Source organism: Antedon mediterranea, chromosome 5, assembly GCF_964355755.1.
Source record: "Antedon mediterranea chromosome 5, ecAntMedi1.1, whole genome shotgun sequence".
In the NCBI taxonomy this organism is placed as follows: Eukaryota; Metazoa; Echinodermata; class Crinoidea; order Comatulida; family Antedonidae; genus Antedon; species Antedon mediterranea.
Window position 1 is genome coordinate 8,315,375 of NC_092674.1, and position 13,953 is coordinate 8,329,327.

The window sequence follows — 13,953 nt, forward strand, 5'->3', positions numbered from 1 at the left end:
GTAAGTCTATTTGGACTCAGTAATATAATAACATTAGTATTCAGAATAAATTTCCTTGTAAATAGTCACCATAATAATAACTATATGTCGGTCGTCAATCATCGAGAGGAACTCGACGCGGCGAAATTTAAAAAACGGAGAAAGACAATTTGAATTTATAATTCATTTGTAAATTCTGTAGGTTTTGTTAAATACAATCCCTATGTTATAATATAACTACTCCATCATGTATTTAGGCCATGCGTTTAAGCCTAACTAGCTAGGCCAGGCTAGCTAGGCCTAGTAGCTAGCTAAGCCTAATAATAAGCACAGAAACAGGCTAGCCTAGCTAGGCTAGTTAGGCCTAGCCAACTGAGTGTAGGCCTAGGTAGGCTAGTTAGGCCTACTAAAGGGAGTAAGGCTTTTTATTTAGTAATTTAGACCTAGGGGCCTAGGCTAGGCGGCCTAAATTATAGTATTAGTAGGGATAGACAGGTGTTGCCGGTTGTGGTAGTGATAGAGAAAGAGGAGGGGATTTCTGTCACGACAAATATGGTCCAGGGCCAAAATCGGTCCGGTCGGACCAGTTTTGGCTCTAAATTAGTGGCCAAAAGCAGTCTGCCACTGCCAAATTCGGTCCGGATTATTCTTCTATCAATTTTAATTAAATTACTAGGCCTACGATATGTTTTAAGTTGTTATATGACTAGAAAAATATCCCATGATATACCTAGGCCCCTATTATATGTAAGTTATCTTGTCGGATAAATACTATAAATAAATGTATTTTATCTAAAAACATGACTTAGTCAGATTTCAGCCTACCACACACTCGCATGAACGAGACCCTGATATTGCCAACAAGATTTTATTTTATGATTGAGTCCTTTTTTATTCCTGGCCTAATCAATATTGGTATAGGCCTAGGCCTAATTGGTTTATAATGTTTGTATTGAATTAATTTATTGATTGTAACCATCAATCGATAATGAATTGAAATTTTTTTTTCCATGGGGAAATGAAGATTTTAAAACAAAAGAACAAAGTGGATTAAAAACAGATATATTGTACACAAAAAGCCTATATAAAAAAACAAAAGAACTAATTATTGATGAGTTGCTACTAATAATGATAATCAAAAAACTTTTGGCAGCCATAAATGCTCCCTCAGACGGATTTTGGCAACAAAAACTGGTCCGCCGGACCGATTTTGGTGTGACAGGCCTGTTTGACACTGCTGCTATCCCCTAGCAGCCTAGACCTACTGTATAGTTTAGGCTCTAGCCGATGAATATAGTAGGGATATTTCTGCATACAATACAGGCATAATTTGCTTTAATATTACCTGGTAATATACAAACAATTTTATTTCCAAATTATTTACAAAGTTTTACTTTTTTTACAGTTTTTAGAACTAGGCCTAGGCCTAGATTCATTTTCAGTCACTAGGCCTAGATTTGTCCAGCAGATTGAAGCTAGTTTGAATGATTATAACTTTTCTGATGTTCTATTAGTCTAGAAACGGAAAGATCATTCAAATTGATACAAGATCTATCACCTTATTAACTGATTTGTTCATGACAGAGTTGACAATGGCCGATGGTGCAATCTTTAAGTTAGATGTCATCTACAACAGTATCAAAGATTCTCAAGCCGGTTGGTATTCATAATATGTAATTTTGAAAATTATAGACAGTTACTTGAATCATAATTATAACTAATTCCAAGTAAGACCAAATGAAAAAAAAAAGTTTGTTTCACATCCCCTCCCTCATCAAATTTTATGAGGTCCCGTTTATCGTGGTTGTCAAACATTTCAAATGGTGTAAGACTCTAACAGCAACTGAACTTTTGGACTATCATTCTCATTTCTTTTTTATTTGACCTATTCAACAGGAAAGATGGTTAAATAATTGTTTATTATTACTGTTTTATATGAATAATAACATTTAAATTTAATTATGTATTCAAAGATATTAGAAGAGAAGGGGAAAATCAATAAAGCATTGACTAAGTAATTACCATATTTATTGTGTAAGCCCTCTCACAAATAGTACTCTATGAATAAATTGTTTTATCATATTTGTTTGAAAGGTTATTTTAGGGCAAGTTTACACCATGAATTGCTTGACAGTTCACTTACGTTATCAATGCCTAGTAATTTACATTGCATTAGTAATTATTGACTAATAGAGCAGACATGACAATTCTCCAATCATGGTCTCCCTCTCACTCACAAACTCTACATTCTGGAAAAATTATTTTTTGTCAAATAGAAAATTTAATTGTGTATAATAAGGGTTTTATTTGTACCTCCTGACCCCTCTTTGTCTCACTTTTAGGGTGTTGTTAAATCTTGAGGCAAAAATTATATATTGGGTTAAATCTCCTCTGTGTGTGTGTTTTTGTTTTGTGTGGTTTTTTTTTTGCAGTATTACAATACACAGCTAACAAAGTAAATTTGTTTCTAACTATTTAGAAAAAACTCAAAATGAAGAAAGACTCGCTGAAGCAAGAAAAACTCGGTTAAATCTGGAACACCAATTTGAATCTGGTAAAAAAACTACCGACCATATCTACAAATCTAATCATTTTAATTAACTTCTTCCTTCCAGCAAAAATACATAGATAAAATACCTCCTTTTACAAGGAAATTTATTTCATTTAATAATGTAATTTCCATAAATATTGTTCAGTAGGCTTCCAATATTATTGATTGCCTTTTTTTATAAAGTCTCCTATTCCCAGAGGTCTGAATTTACAATGTGAACAGTTATAGTGTCATAACCATCATTCTAATAAATGAACTATATATTCATGCCCTATAACTATTATCCTACTCTAGATTATTTCAGAGATTATTGCAATCAATGCAATGCAATAAAGAATGATTTCTTTGAGTATAAAACATTTCAATTTTTTTTCTGGTTTATTCTAGTGGCTAGCAAGCATACACAACTACTGGAAATTCATAATCAAATGCAAAAAACTTCTAAAGTTGGTCAGTATAAAGTCGCACAAACACAGTCTCAAATAAACAGGTATGAACAGAACATGTGTAATGGTTAGGGTTTTGGATTTTGAGAAAAGTTTTAAAATACAGTACTGCACGAAAAAAGGGAAAAATGTTTAAGTTAAAAGGGTAAAAGCCGAAGTCGATGCCAGTCCTTGAACTGCAATTAGTGCTCACCAGTTTCTCCTTGGTCAACAAAATTAAATGAATGGGTCTTAAATAAAGTTTACTTTCACAACTTTCATTTTAATGCAAAGGATCATTATTCAAATTAAAACAATCTTAATGTAACTCTTGTAACAACTTTTAAAGTCTCAATTTGTCAGTGGACCAATTTAGATTAAAATGTATTGTTTCAAATTGTCAGCATTTTGATAAAGAGTTATCTATATTTATTTTACTTTAAAACCTAGATATTAATTTTATTCCTTACAGCAAATTCAATTAACCCGAAGAACTTCAATTAACCTAAAAAGTTTAATCACAAAATTTAAGTACATTTTAGGCAATGCTTTTGGGCTTTAAGCAACTAGATTTCTTTGAAATTTTTTTAGAGTTATCTCCCAATATAATCAGACTAAATTCCATAAGGGGTCTTTTAATTTTCTGCATTACATGGATTGTTATTCAGAAAAGATTAAATTCAAAGCTTATTTATAGTATGAAGCCAATTTCGGAAAATATGAAATTGGCAATTTTTGAATGAATGTTTATCTCAGTGGGACAAGGTAACCTATATACCTTATACTCGTTATTATTCATAATTCTACCCAATGCAATTTACTCTTCTCGTTCCTTGTGGGCTTTTATTCTTGTTATTTCTTTCATTTTACATCTTCTACTCAATATGCAAATTATATGGTAATTATCTATTTGAATTATTTCCTTTGGCATTTGATTGATTAAATAATTTTATATGACATGTCCTATATTTTGCTTTATGTTTGGAATAAGAGGCTAAAAGACGTAGTTGAGATATATGGTGACAGCATGCATAATTGTGCTTGTGGGAGGTATATAAGGCTACTTAGCCTAATTTCTACCACCCCAGCCTTGTTTCATTCCATTACCCACCCTAAGATTAAAAGCATCTTTGTTCACCCATGCTAAAATCATCCTAAAAATAGAAGCCTTTTTGTGAGCCGTAGTATTAAAAAATAGACAATTGAACATTAATTAATCTTCATTCTCTTATTTTCACTTAACAAATTTTTGAAAATATATTTAGTATTCTGACCTCATACGATTTGTACTATCTGCCTGTAAAAGTCTATTTCGGTTTATTAAGATAATTTCCATGTACTTTACTGCTCTTTTGTATCAACAATGACAGCCAGGAAGTAATAAATAAAGAGATACAAGATAAGTTGAAGAAACTTGAAAATTTGATTGAGAAAGAGCAGAACAGTCAACAGTTTCAGAGGTACTGTAATATAACAGCCAATCAACTCCTACCTGTATGAGATTATTACTAACATCATTTTTCTGTGTAATTATAAACCCCTTTTGAATAATAGTTCAAGCCTGTGGCTTCATACTAGGGCTTGAAAGAACCCTCTTTTATCTGAAGTGCCGTTTTCAAACTAGTGGCTAGCAGTGCTAGTAAATAGGCCTAACATGTTTCAATGTTATGGTCAATACTAACTAGCCAGCAGTCAAATTATATTCATCTAGTAGGCTAGGCCTAAATCTAAATTTTCTTCAGTTGCAATTAATTTTCCCTTTTCATGGAAAAAAATAACCCTTCTGTAAGCCAAAATTCTGGCTAGGGGCTTGTACTGTAGTTCAATCCTCTTGTGGCAGATTCAGGATCTGAGAAGGCATTATAGACTAGAGAATTCCAGATTCTTCTTTTCATTTTCTAGGGAAGAATATGAAAAGAAGCTCAGTGCAATGGAACAGGTCTACCGTGATGCGTATCAAAATTATGTGAGTTTTAAACCTAGTCTACTCTAGAAAACTTTTACTCAATTGTTTGTGTTCTCCAATTTGCAAACAAAGAAAGGTTTGCTTGTGTAGATTTCTGCAAACTTGTTTTCTACACTTTGCCAGAGTCAAGCAAACTTAGAAAAACTTTTCTTGACAAACTGTGAGTTTGCTTTAGTTTGAAAACAAACATTTGCTAGTGTAGACTTCTGCAAAGTTGTTTTCTGCAGTTTGTCAAATTGTCTGGCAAACTTTGGAAAAACTTTTCTTGACAACCTTTGAGTTTGATAACAAAAGATTACTACATTGCTAGTGGTTTTTGTTTAGTTTGGTTATTTGCCACCCAACAGCTGTGACATAAGGCAATAGATTCAGTTGTAGCAAATTCAATCAATTACTATTCAAAACATTTAAACTATGACAACTAGCTTTACCACCAAGTTGCATAAATCTAGTAGAAATTTGGTTGCCAATACCTGTGCTCTATAAAAAAAGTATTGTAATATACAATCTAGCCTAATTTAGAATTAATTATTAAATACTATTAATATATATTATAATTATTATGTTATACTCACAGTCCCCCATGAGAAATTAAATTTCAATGAAAACCTCATAAAGTTATCATGTTTCCTTGAAAGTTATGAATTTTCTAATTTTTATGGTCACCAACGACTAGTTAAAATCAGTTTCCTTCCATTGTCGACATACTGTAAGCGTTTCACTCACTGGTTTCGTTCAGTTTCTCGAAATTTCGACATAAGTGCTCTTGCGCAACTAGTTCGGTTGAGTTGCATTGAGTTCCGTGTGGACACAAGTTTACCTTAGTCTGTGAAGTGTGAATGTACTGTGTCAAATTGATAATTTCAAAGATAAATAAGCATGATACCTATATCGATAATTATGGAATCATACAAGCCGTAGCATTGATGTGTAAAATACAATCGTTATAAAAACCATTTCCTGTGTGTACATAAATCCACTAAAGTCATTTTTTATTAATTTCACAGAGAGAAGATTCATTAGCATTGGAGATTTCACAGATCTCAAAAACCAAAGATAATTTGTCTGAGAAAAGTATGTATATTTTAAAATTTTATATAGGAACATTGCTGATTGGTTAAAAATAATGTATTGCTCATGGCTTAGTCAATTCAATCAATCTTGTTTTACAAAACAATTGTTTAAAAGAAATATTTTAAAATAAATATTACAAATTTAATATTGTTAAATGTGGAAATGAAGTGCAGTTGGTTAATGAAAACCCATCTTGAAAAGAAGTAACGTTTATCGTGGACTTGGAAAGTAGGGCTAATGTATGCACATTCAATTGATAATTTGTTTTTATAATAAAATGATTTAAGCCGTTTGTTTTTACTAGCAATTCTAAATACATTTTCATCCTTTATTTTTATCATACAAAGAAATAGTGCCTTTTCTAATGCATTGTAAGGGAAACTGTATTCTGTCTTAGAATTAATGACAAATTAGTATTTGAATGCCATTGGTCATTTTCATTGAAATCTATTTATCTGACTAGACTAATTAGTTACGCCAAGCTGTTTTCACTGTGCTTCGATTCAGTTTAATTTGTCAATAATAAAGATATGAATCAATTTTATTCAAACCCACTCACAAAAGTAATAGCTACTCTCATCAGATAGGAAATATTGATATTGGATTTTAAAATGAAGAATATTGTATAGAAATAAATGAATGTGTTGAAATATGGAGAATATTTTCACAAGTTGTTGTTCTATGAGACGAAACAAAGAAAATATTCTCTCCATTAAACAAAAAATTAAAAAAAAACATTCATACAGTTTTGATTAAACAGTCACCGGCCGCGCGTAGCAAAAATGTATAGAAATATTCACTAAAAGCTGTCATGTAATAGAACCATTAAATAAAACGTTTATCGCGCAATAGAATAAATACCTTGAGACTGACTGGCATTGAAACCATACGAATGACAAGTATTCACTTGAGTATGTTATATAACACCTAAATAAATTCCTGTCATTTGATTGGACGATTGTGGGTCACGTGGCGTGCAATAATATGCACTATTAAACGATCGTACTTTTTGAACATTTTTGTGTGCGTTAAGTATTGTTAATTCTGTATATGATAATGATTTTAAATGGATAAATATGATGTTACAAGTTGGATGAATAACCAAATGCATTGATCATCTCAACACGTTCAATACATACTATTACAAGGTCATTTATGATTCACTGTCAACTATTACTAATGAATGAAATTTCTAACAAATGCTATTATATACAGATCCAATCTGGGACCCGTGGAATGCCTAGTATAGGTGTGACGCGGTTGATTGATTACACTATGCAATATATAGTGTAGAGGTGAAACAGAAACTTGAGCTGTAAACTAAATTAAAAGACTCATTAATGAAACATTGGTTGATAGTAACACACATTTTATTAGTTTATATGACTAATATCAGTTGGTGAAAAGTGTAAAATATATTATTTGCAATCATACACAATTAAAATCATCTTCAGAAATGCCCTGTACGTGAACTCTGAGCCAAGCATGTGTATGTATGCATGAAGTTAAATACAGTTGGATCTTAAAAGAATCATAAAGCTCTGTGTCTACACTATCAAACTATTGAACAAATGACAAAAAATGTTGTGTGCCCATTATTATATGGACATGATGATGTCATATCACTATCATATTTGGGGATATCACTACCATATTTGGGGGATATCACTACCATATTTGGGCACATCACACTTTGTCAAACTAGGTTGATAGTGTAGACAGTGCTTAACACTTCAAAGTGTTATTGGTACAGTAGGCCTATGATATAACTACTATTTGATGTTGCTAATGTAAAAAATGTTCAGTTTAATAAACTGGAAATAACAATTTTTAGTAGATATTCTGGGAAACAAGAAAAAACAAAGTACAACTACAGTATAAACTACTATTTTACATAAGTTTTCCAGAATAGTATCTTCGCATACTTAACCAATATGTCAAATACTAAATACCATGTTTATTATTACTAGTTGCATAGTATCACCATAAGCTGTAATTACCAAAGGATATTACCCTAGATCACTTTATAATAGAAACACATGCTTTCCCTAAGGAAAAATCCTATAATCTACATGCTTTAAATTGGTGTACTGATACTTAGACATTCTAGGGAACAATTTATATGAGTACGTATAAAGATGTGAATAACAAGACTTTGCCTACGGGAAAAATCAGCAGTGTAGGTTGTACTGGGTGAATAGGTTGGGAAAACCTTCCAGTCATGTACTTCTGGATAAACAAAGTACTTTCCAAATGTGCATCATGCATGTACAATCTTCAAGGTTACAGATACATCATATTTATACACAAGTTCATGCACATTAATAATCTACACTCAGTTCACCCACCTTTCGTTTTATTACTCACGGAATACCGTATGCGGTGATAAAGGAACTACGAATGAAGTAGTAAAAATGAAAATGTGTTGTGAGCAATAAAATGAAACCAACCAGAAATCAGACTGTGAATGTTTACAGATTCCGTTGGTATTAGCAATCGTAAGAAAGAGAGTTCAGAGACTACATTGTGATACGTGAATAAATTTGATGATGAACATAAAGACGAGTGAACCAGAATTTAAGAAGATATGAAGCCGTCTTGGGTATGCTTCATGTCAAAAAATAGAATCATAAAATGATCTATGAATTTGAAATTTATGATTTTGTTTATTAGAATGAAGAGACTACTTCTCAACTTCTTGTTTGAAAACTTTCAATAAGTTACAGAACTATTAACTATAATTATTCCATAATAACTTGTATACATTAGTATTATAGTATTTTAATATTTTTATGTTATATATTATTATTTTATAGTAAATTAATTAATGTTCAATGACCCACAGAGAGCTGTGAACTCGGTGCATTTGTTGAAAAACAAAGCTATTATATTAAAGTGTATTGCAATATTAATGCAATGAATTGATCACAGTCATGGAAATCGCAGCAAAACACAACATTCATCTTTTCTTTACAGTGATTTTTTTTCTTTTTTCAGTAAAACTTTTTTTTTCTTTGTAGTTGGTCAAAGTGATACAGAAATGGACAAATTAAGAAAGTTAATTGAGGGACTAAGTTTGAAGGAGGATGAAATTATTGACCAAGATGACATTGATGAACAAAAACAGATCCTTTTACAGTAAGTTCTTACACATAGAGTAGTCCACACATAATACAGTAGAACGCCTCCTTTGAGACATCCCTATTCAGGGATACCTCTCTGTTCCCATAATACAAACAAGTCACAATACTGTATATGTTTTAACACTATGGCCGTCCTCTATTTGAGGTACACTTTTTTGCCTCTGAAGTTTCTACTGTATCCAAATACTTTTAAATTCTGCCGTTTAATGTCATCACAGGATCCAATAATTATTGATAATCTATCTAAATATATTTATCATGCTTATAAGTTAAGATATATGTTTTGCTTAGAGAACGAAATTAATTAATTCATTTATCTTGTGACCATAAATTGCTTTATTTTTCAATGTAATTATTATTTTGTTAATTACTAGGGGCCAGAGGCCTAAAGTAAATAAAGTCAGGCGATAAGCCTGAATGAATTGAATTGTATATATGATTCAGCCATAACTTCTTGATCCATTCTATCAACTTGAGCTACAGAGGCTTGGATTGGAATATAAGGCCCTGTACAGTACTGTAAGTGATAAATGGAGCATATGGAGGGATCAGAGGGTCTTTTTAATGGAGAAGGGAATAACATTTTCGGTAGGAATTTAAAAAGCTGATACAGTATTTAGTTAGCTCAGTCCCACAGTTCCATGTTGTGCTGTTGGGTGGTGAAGTAACAACATTTTGTGCAAAGTTAATTTAAGGGAAATTCTTTTTTAGCCTTCAAAGGTGTATTGAACTTATTTCCTTATCTCAAAATTGCTTGTGTATCTTTTTTTAGCAATATGAAATCCTAATTAATTATATAGTACAGTACAACAAACTGATAATAACCATACTACCACTAGATTATTTCTCAGAACCTTATGTACAGCAGCACCTGAAGAATGAAGATAGATTTTATCACCTTCATAGTCTAGTGTGCAATAAAATATTGAAATCTTAACACAAGTCATTTATTTATGTGTCTAGATGTTTTATTGTATAATTTATCTATCTAGATGTTTTACTATATATTTATTTTATTATTTTATTTTATTCAGTTGACAACCAACAGCGATGAAACCGCCACTAACAGGTTGAATCTAAACATAATAAACTATAATAATATATTCAAATAAGCAAAAATAACATAAACAAAGATTGGAACATTATAGAGATTTAACAATTTATATATTCATTTATATTTTATTTTCTAATAGTTCAATGTTCCAGGCTAATTTAAAATCAAAGAACGAAGAATTGGTGAAAATCCAACAAAACAGACTCAAGATAGAGCAAGAGCTTACACAGTAGGTTAAACTTAAGCAGTTTCTATGGCGCTAGTTGCCATAGCTATGTAACAACTGAAAAAAAACCCTAGATGAATTATCTGCCTCATTTATGTTTTGATTCAAGCTATAATTTATTTTCCAAACATGATGAAGTGCTCTGCATTTTAATGAAATCTCTTCTATAAATATAATTTCCGAAAATGACTCGTATGCATCATCTGTTTTTGAATTAACATTAATTGTATATATTTTTGTCTTGAGAAATTTATTGGCACATAATTTTAATTTTATGAGGTTACAAAAGTGGATTAAAGCGAATAGTAGAAGCTACGGAATGTTTTGACATTCCATTGAATTCAACATTGTATTATTTTCATTGTATATTATATTACTAATTAGAATTATGGATATAATAAAGTAGTGTACTTGTAATATGTTGTATTAGAAATATAAAACACATTCCTTTGTGGTAAATATTTGAAGAATTTCATCTGGTTAAAAAGACAATTAAGAATGCTCTTATTTCGTACTACCAAATCTACATTATACAGTATTTTGAGATAAATGTATTCTTCATCAACAATGCTATTTAGAATTGTTATGATATTAGTGGTTCATACTTAGTATTATTTGCTGAAATAAAAAAATGTTTGGCCTTGCTTCTTTTCCCAAATACTATTATTAAGCTTCTATATTTGTCTTTGCTGTATAGCTTTTATATATTAAACTACTTTTCTTTTCTTTTTTCACTAATTTTGGAGTAGGGTTGACAATTTTCCTTGCTATATTTTAGCTTTGATATGTTTTAAGCTACCTTTATCTATTTGTTTATCCAATATTTATTTTCAGGTTATCTGAATCGAAGTACCTGAGAGTGATTGCATTTATTTGCAGATAACTGAAATAAAAACCAAACATATATCGATCAATCAATATTAATAGGTTTGTTTTTTGGTTTTTTTTAGGTTATCTGAATGGAAACCCCCTAGTGACCTCATGTTTGTCTTGAAGGAAGATCAACCATCACTACAAGTTTAACTACAAGCTAAGCCAAAAGGTTTCAAAATTGACAAACCGGCTCAAGATTGATGTATTTATGATGACGATTTTTAGTCTCTCTTTATAATTTTATTGTGTGAATTTCAATTTAACTTCTTTTTATATTGCTAATAATGTCTGAATTGGTGCAATATGTTTTAGAAATTTGTAAATTTTATTTATTTTAAATTAACTATTTGTGCAATTTTGCGTCAAAGTAACTGATGAGTCTGCAAACTAAGGTCGACGTTTATAAGGTTTTGAAGACTTCTTTCAAAACTAAACAATCTGTAGTATTCGACTGTAGTTGTTCAGTATTTGAAAAGCATTATTTTCATGTTATTTTAGTTGTATATTTAATGTAAATATTAAAAAAAAAATGATTTATAATATTGTATTATTTTTTAAAACTAAAATAGACCTATACTACGAATATAATTAAAAATGTTAAAATATTGAGATTGAAGATGAAAAAATTGATTGTTGACATTTTGCTTATTAATATTATGCTATCATTTTGCATTTCAAAAAATCACATAGAACAATATACTTGACCTTGTTGTACATAAGGTCAAATCGAGTTATAAACGAGGTGGCTATAGATTAAAAGTCTTGTTTGATGGATTGAGATGTGTTTTTTATTAAAGCTGTATACCTTTCATTAATTGAACATTCTATACCTCAATAAATCTCATGTCGTTTAAATTTCGTGCCTATCATTTAATTGCTGGATCGATATCTGAATTCAATACACCTTTATTGAACGCTTGCGTAACCTTTGAACTTTGTTAAACGATTTAGGCTTCTAATTCGATTATCTCGAATTATCGGTCTATTTGAAGTAGGCTACTCGTTGCGTATTAAACGTTATTTACGTTTTCTTATCTTGCGAAAACCGTACTTGATATGTTTAATTGATGTTGTGTTATGTATCGTATACAGAATTTGCTTTTAAAGTGTAGATATGATAAAGTTGATTTTATCTTTGAATGCTCCAGGATAGAAAACAATAATATTGTATCATATGCATAAACTCTTTGATATGGCTATATTCAGTAAACATTTAAATGGATAAACATAAGATAATATATAGATGTAAATTTACACAAGCATACCCATCAAATTATAAACAAATTAAACAATAATGGAGTTAAAGCAAAGTCAGATGATTTTCCTTACTCTGACGTAATTGTACCGAATGTTTGGTACATTGTGCGAACAGCGTGCAAAAAAATTCACAAATAATTCGCGAACCCACGACCTCCAGATCACTAGCCTGATCATATGCTTCTAGACCACAAAACTAGAGCTCGATTTGAACCTGGGGGAGCAGCGGATACGTTTAAATACGAAGCTAGTTATTCATCATTTTTCCAGTTAAAAGTGGCCAATGAATTCTTGTAATTTTCTTTCAATGAATCGTTTAGTCCCAGTTTTATTTAGATTACCTTGCATTCGTTTTAATTAACAATTTCCTATTGGTAATTCCTTAACCGATCTTATATTCCTTATATCTCAACAAAATAATATTTTCACCTTGATCAACATAAGTAGGTCTACTATTATGTTCCTTGCGTAATTGTTAAATTACCTTGCCTGTCTTCAATCGATCTTTAAATCCTATCTAAACTAAATATTTCATCTTCTGTACAACATTGAGATTATCTATATTATCCGTGGATTACCTGTGTATTTATGTTTTAATTAATCAATACTCTGTAGATAACCTCTAATCCACTAAACATCTTATGTTTCATACGCTGTCCTTTTTTGATCTTCTATAGATTGTCTGTTATTCCATTCAATTGATCATATTTATAAATAATCTTTAAATCCTAACTAAACTAAACATTCCATCTTCAACAACATTAAGATCTGTATTATCGGTGGATTACCTATATTATAATTATTTATGTTTTAATTAGTCAATAGGCCCTACTCTCATGTAGATAACCTAAACATCCTATGTTTCAAACGCTCTCTCTTTCTTATCTTCTATAGATTGCCGGTTATTCCATTCACTTGATCCTATTTATAATAATCTTTAAATCCTACCTAAACTAAACATTCTATCTTCAACAACATTGAGATTATCTGGATTATCCGCTAAACGTCTTATATCGTTTCATACGTCCTTTTTGGATCTTCATTGCCTGTATTACATTCAATTGATCCTTTATAAATAATCTCTAAATCCTAACATTCAATCGATCCCCTATTTAATCTTCAACAACATTGAGATTATCCGTGGACTACTATGTATTTATTGTTTAATTAGTCATTGCTCTGCTGTACATAATCACTAAATCCAAGAAACATCTGTTTTTTTAGCAGTTAATCACTAGAATTATCAATGGTACAGTATTTCATTTCCAATGGCTCTATATAAACTAAACGTCTTTAGTAAACACTGGGTTATACATGAAGTAATGACATAGACAAATAAATGTAGTTTATTTCACCATGGTATTAAAACAGGTTAACAATACTGAGAAATATTAATCATTACGAT

General features: G+C 30.7%; 1 protein-coding gene across 2 annotated transcripts; it reads left to right on the plus strand.

Annotated features, from left to right (window-relative positions):
* The first annotated feature begins 94 nt into the window (after nt 1–94).
* Nucleotides 95–12,085, plus strand: LOC140049106 (synaptonemal complex central element protein 1-like). 2 transcript variants are annotated; one of them, XM_072093933.1, is made up of 10 exons: nt 95–177; nt 1,564–1,635; nt 2,459–2,533; nt 2,918–3,020; nt 4,326–4,415; nt 4,858–4,921; nt 5,929–5,995; nt 9,016–9,133; nt 10,332–10,421; nt 11,369–12,085. In XM_072093933.1, exons 2-10 carry the CDS (start codon nt 1,572–1,574, stop codon nt 11,439–11,441), a joined length of 744 nt encoding a protein of 247 aa, XP_071950034.1. In that variant the 5' UTR covers nt 95–177; nt 1,564–1,571; the 3' UTR covers nt 11,442–12,085. The 2 variants fall into 2 exon arrangements, with proteins under 2 accessions (XP_071950034.1, XP_071950033.1); XM_072093932.1 differs by having other exon boundaries at nt 101–177; nt 1,494–1,635.
* The last annotated feature ends 1,868 nt before the right edge of the window (nt 12,086–13,953 follow it).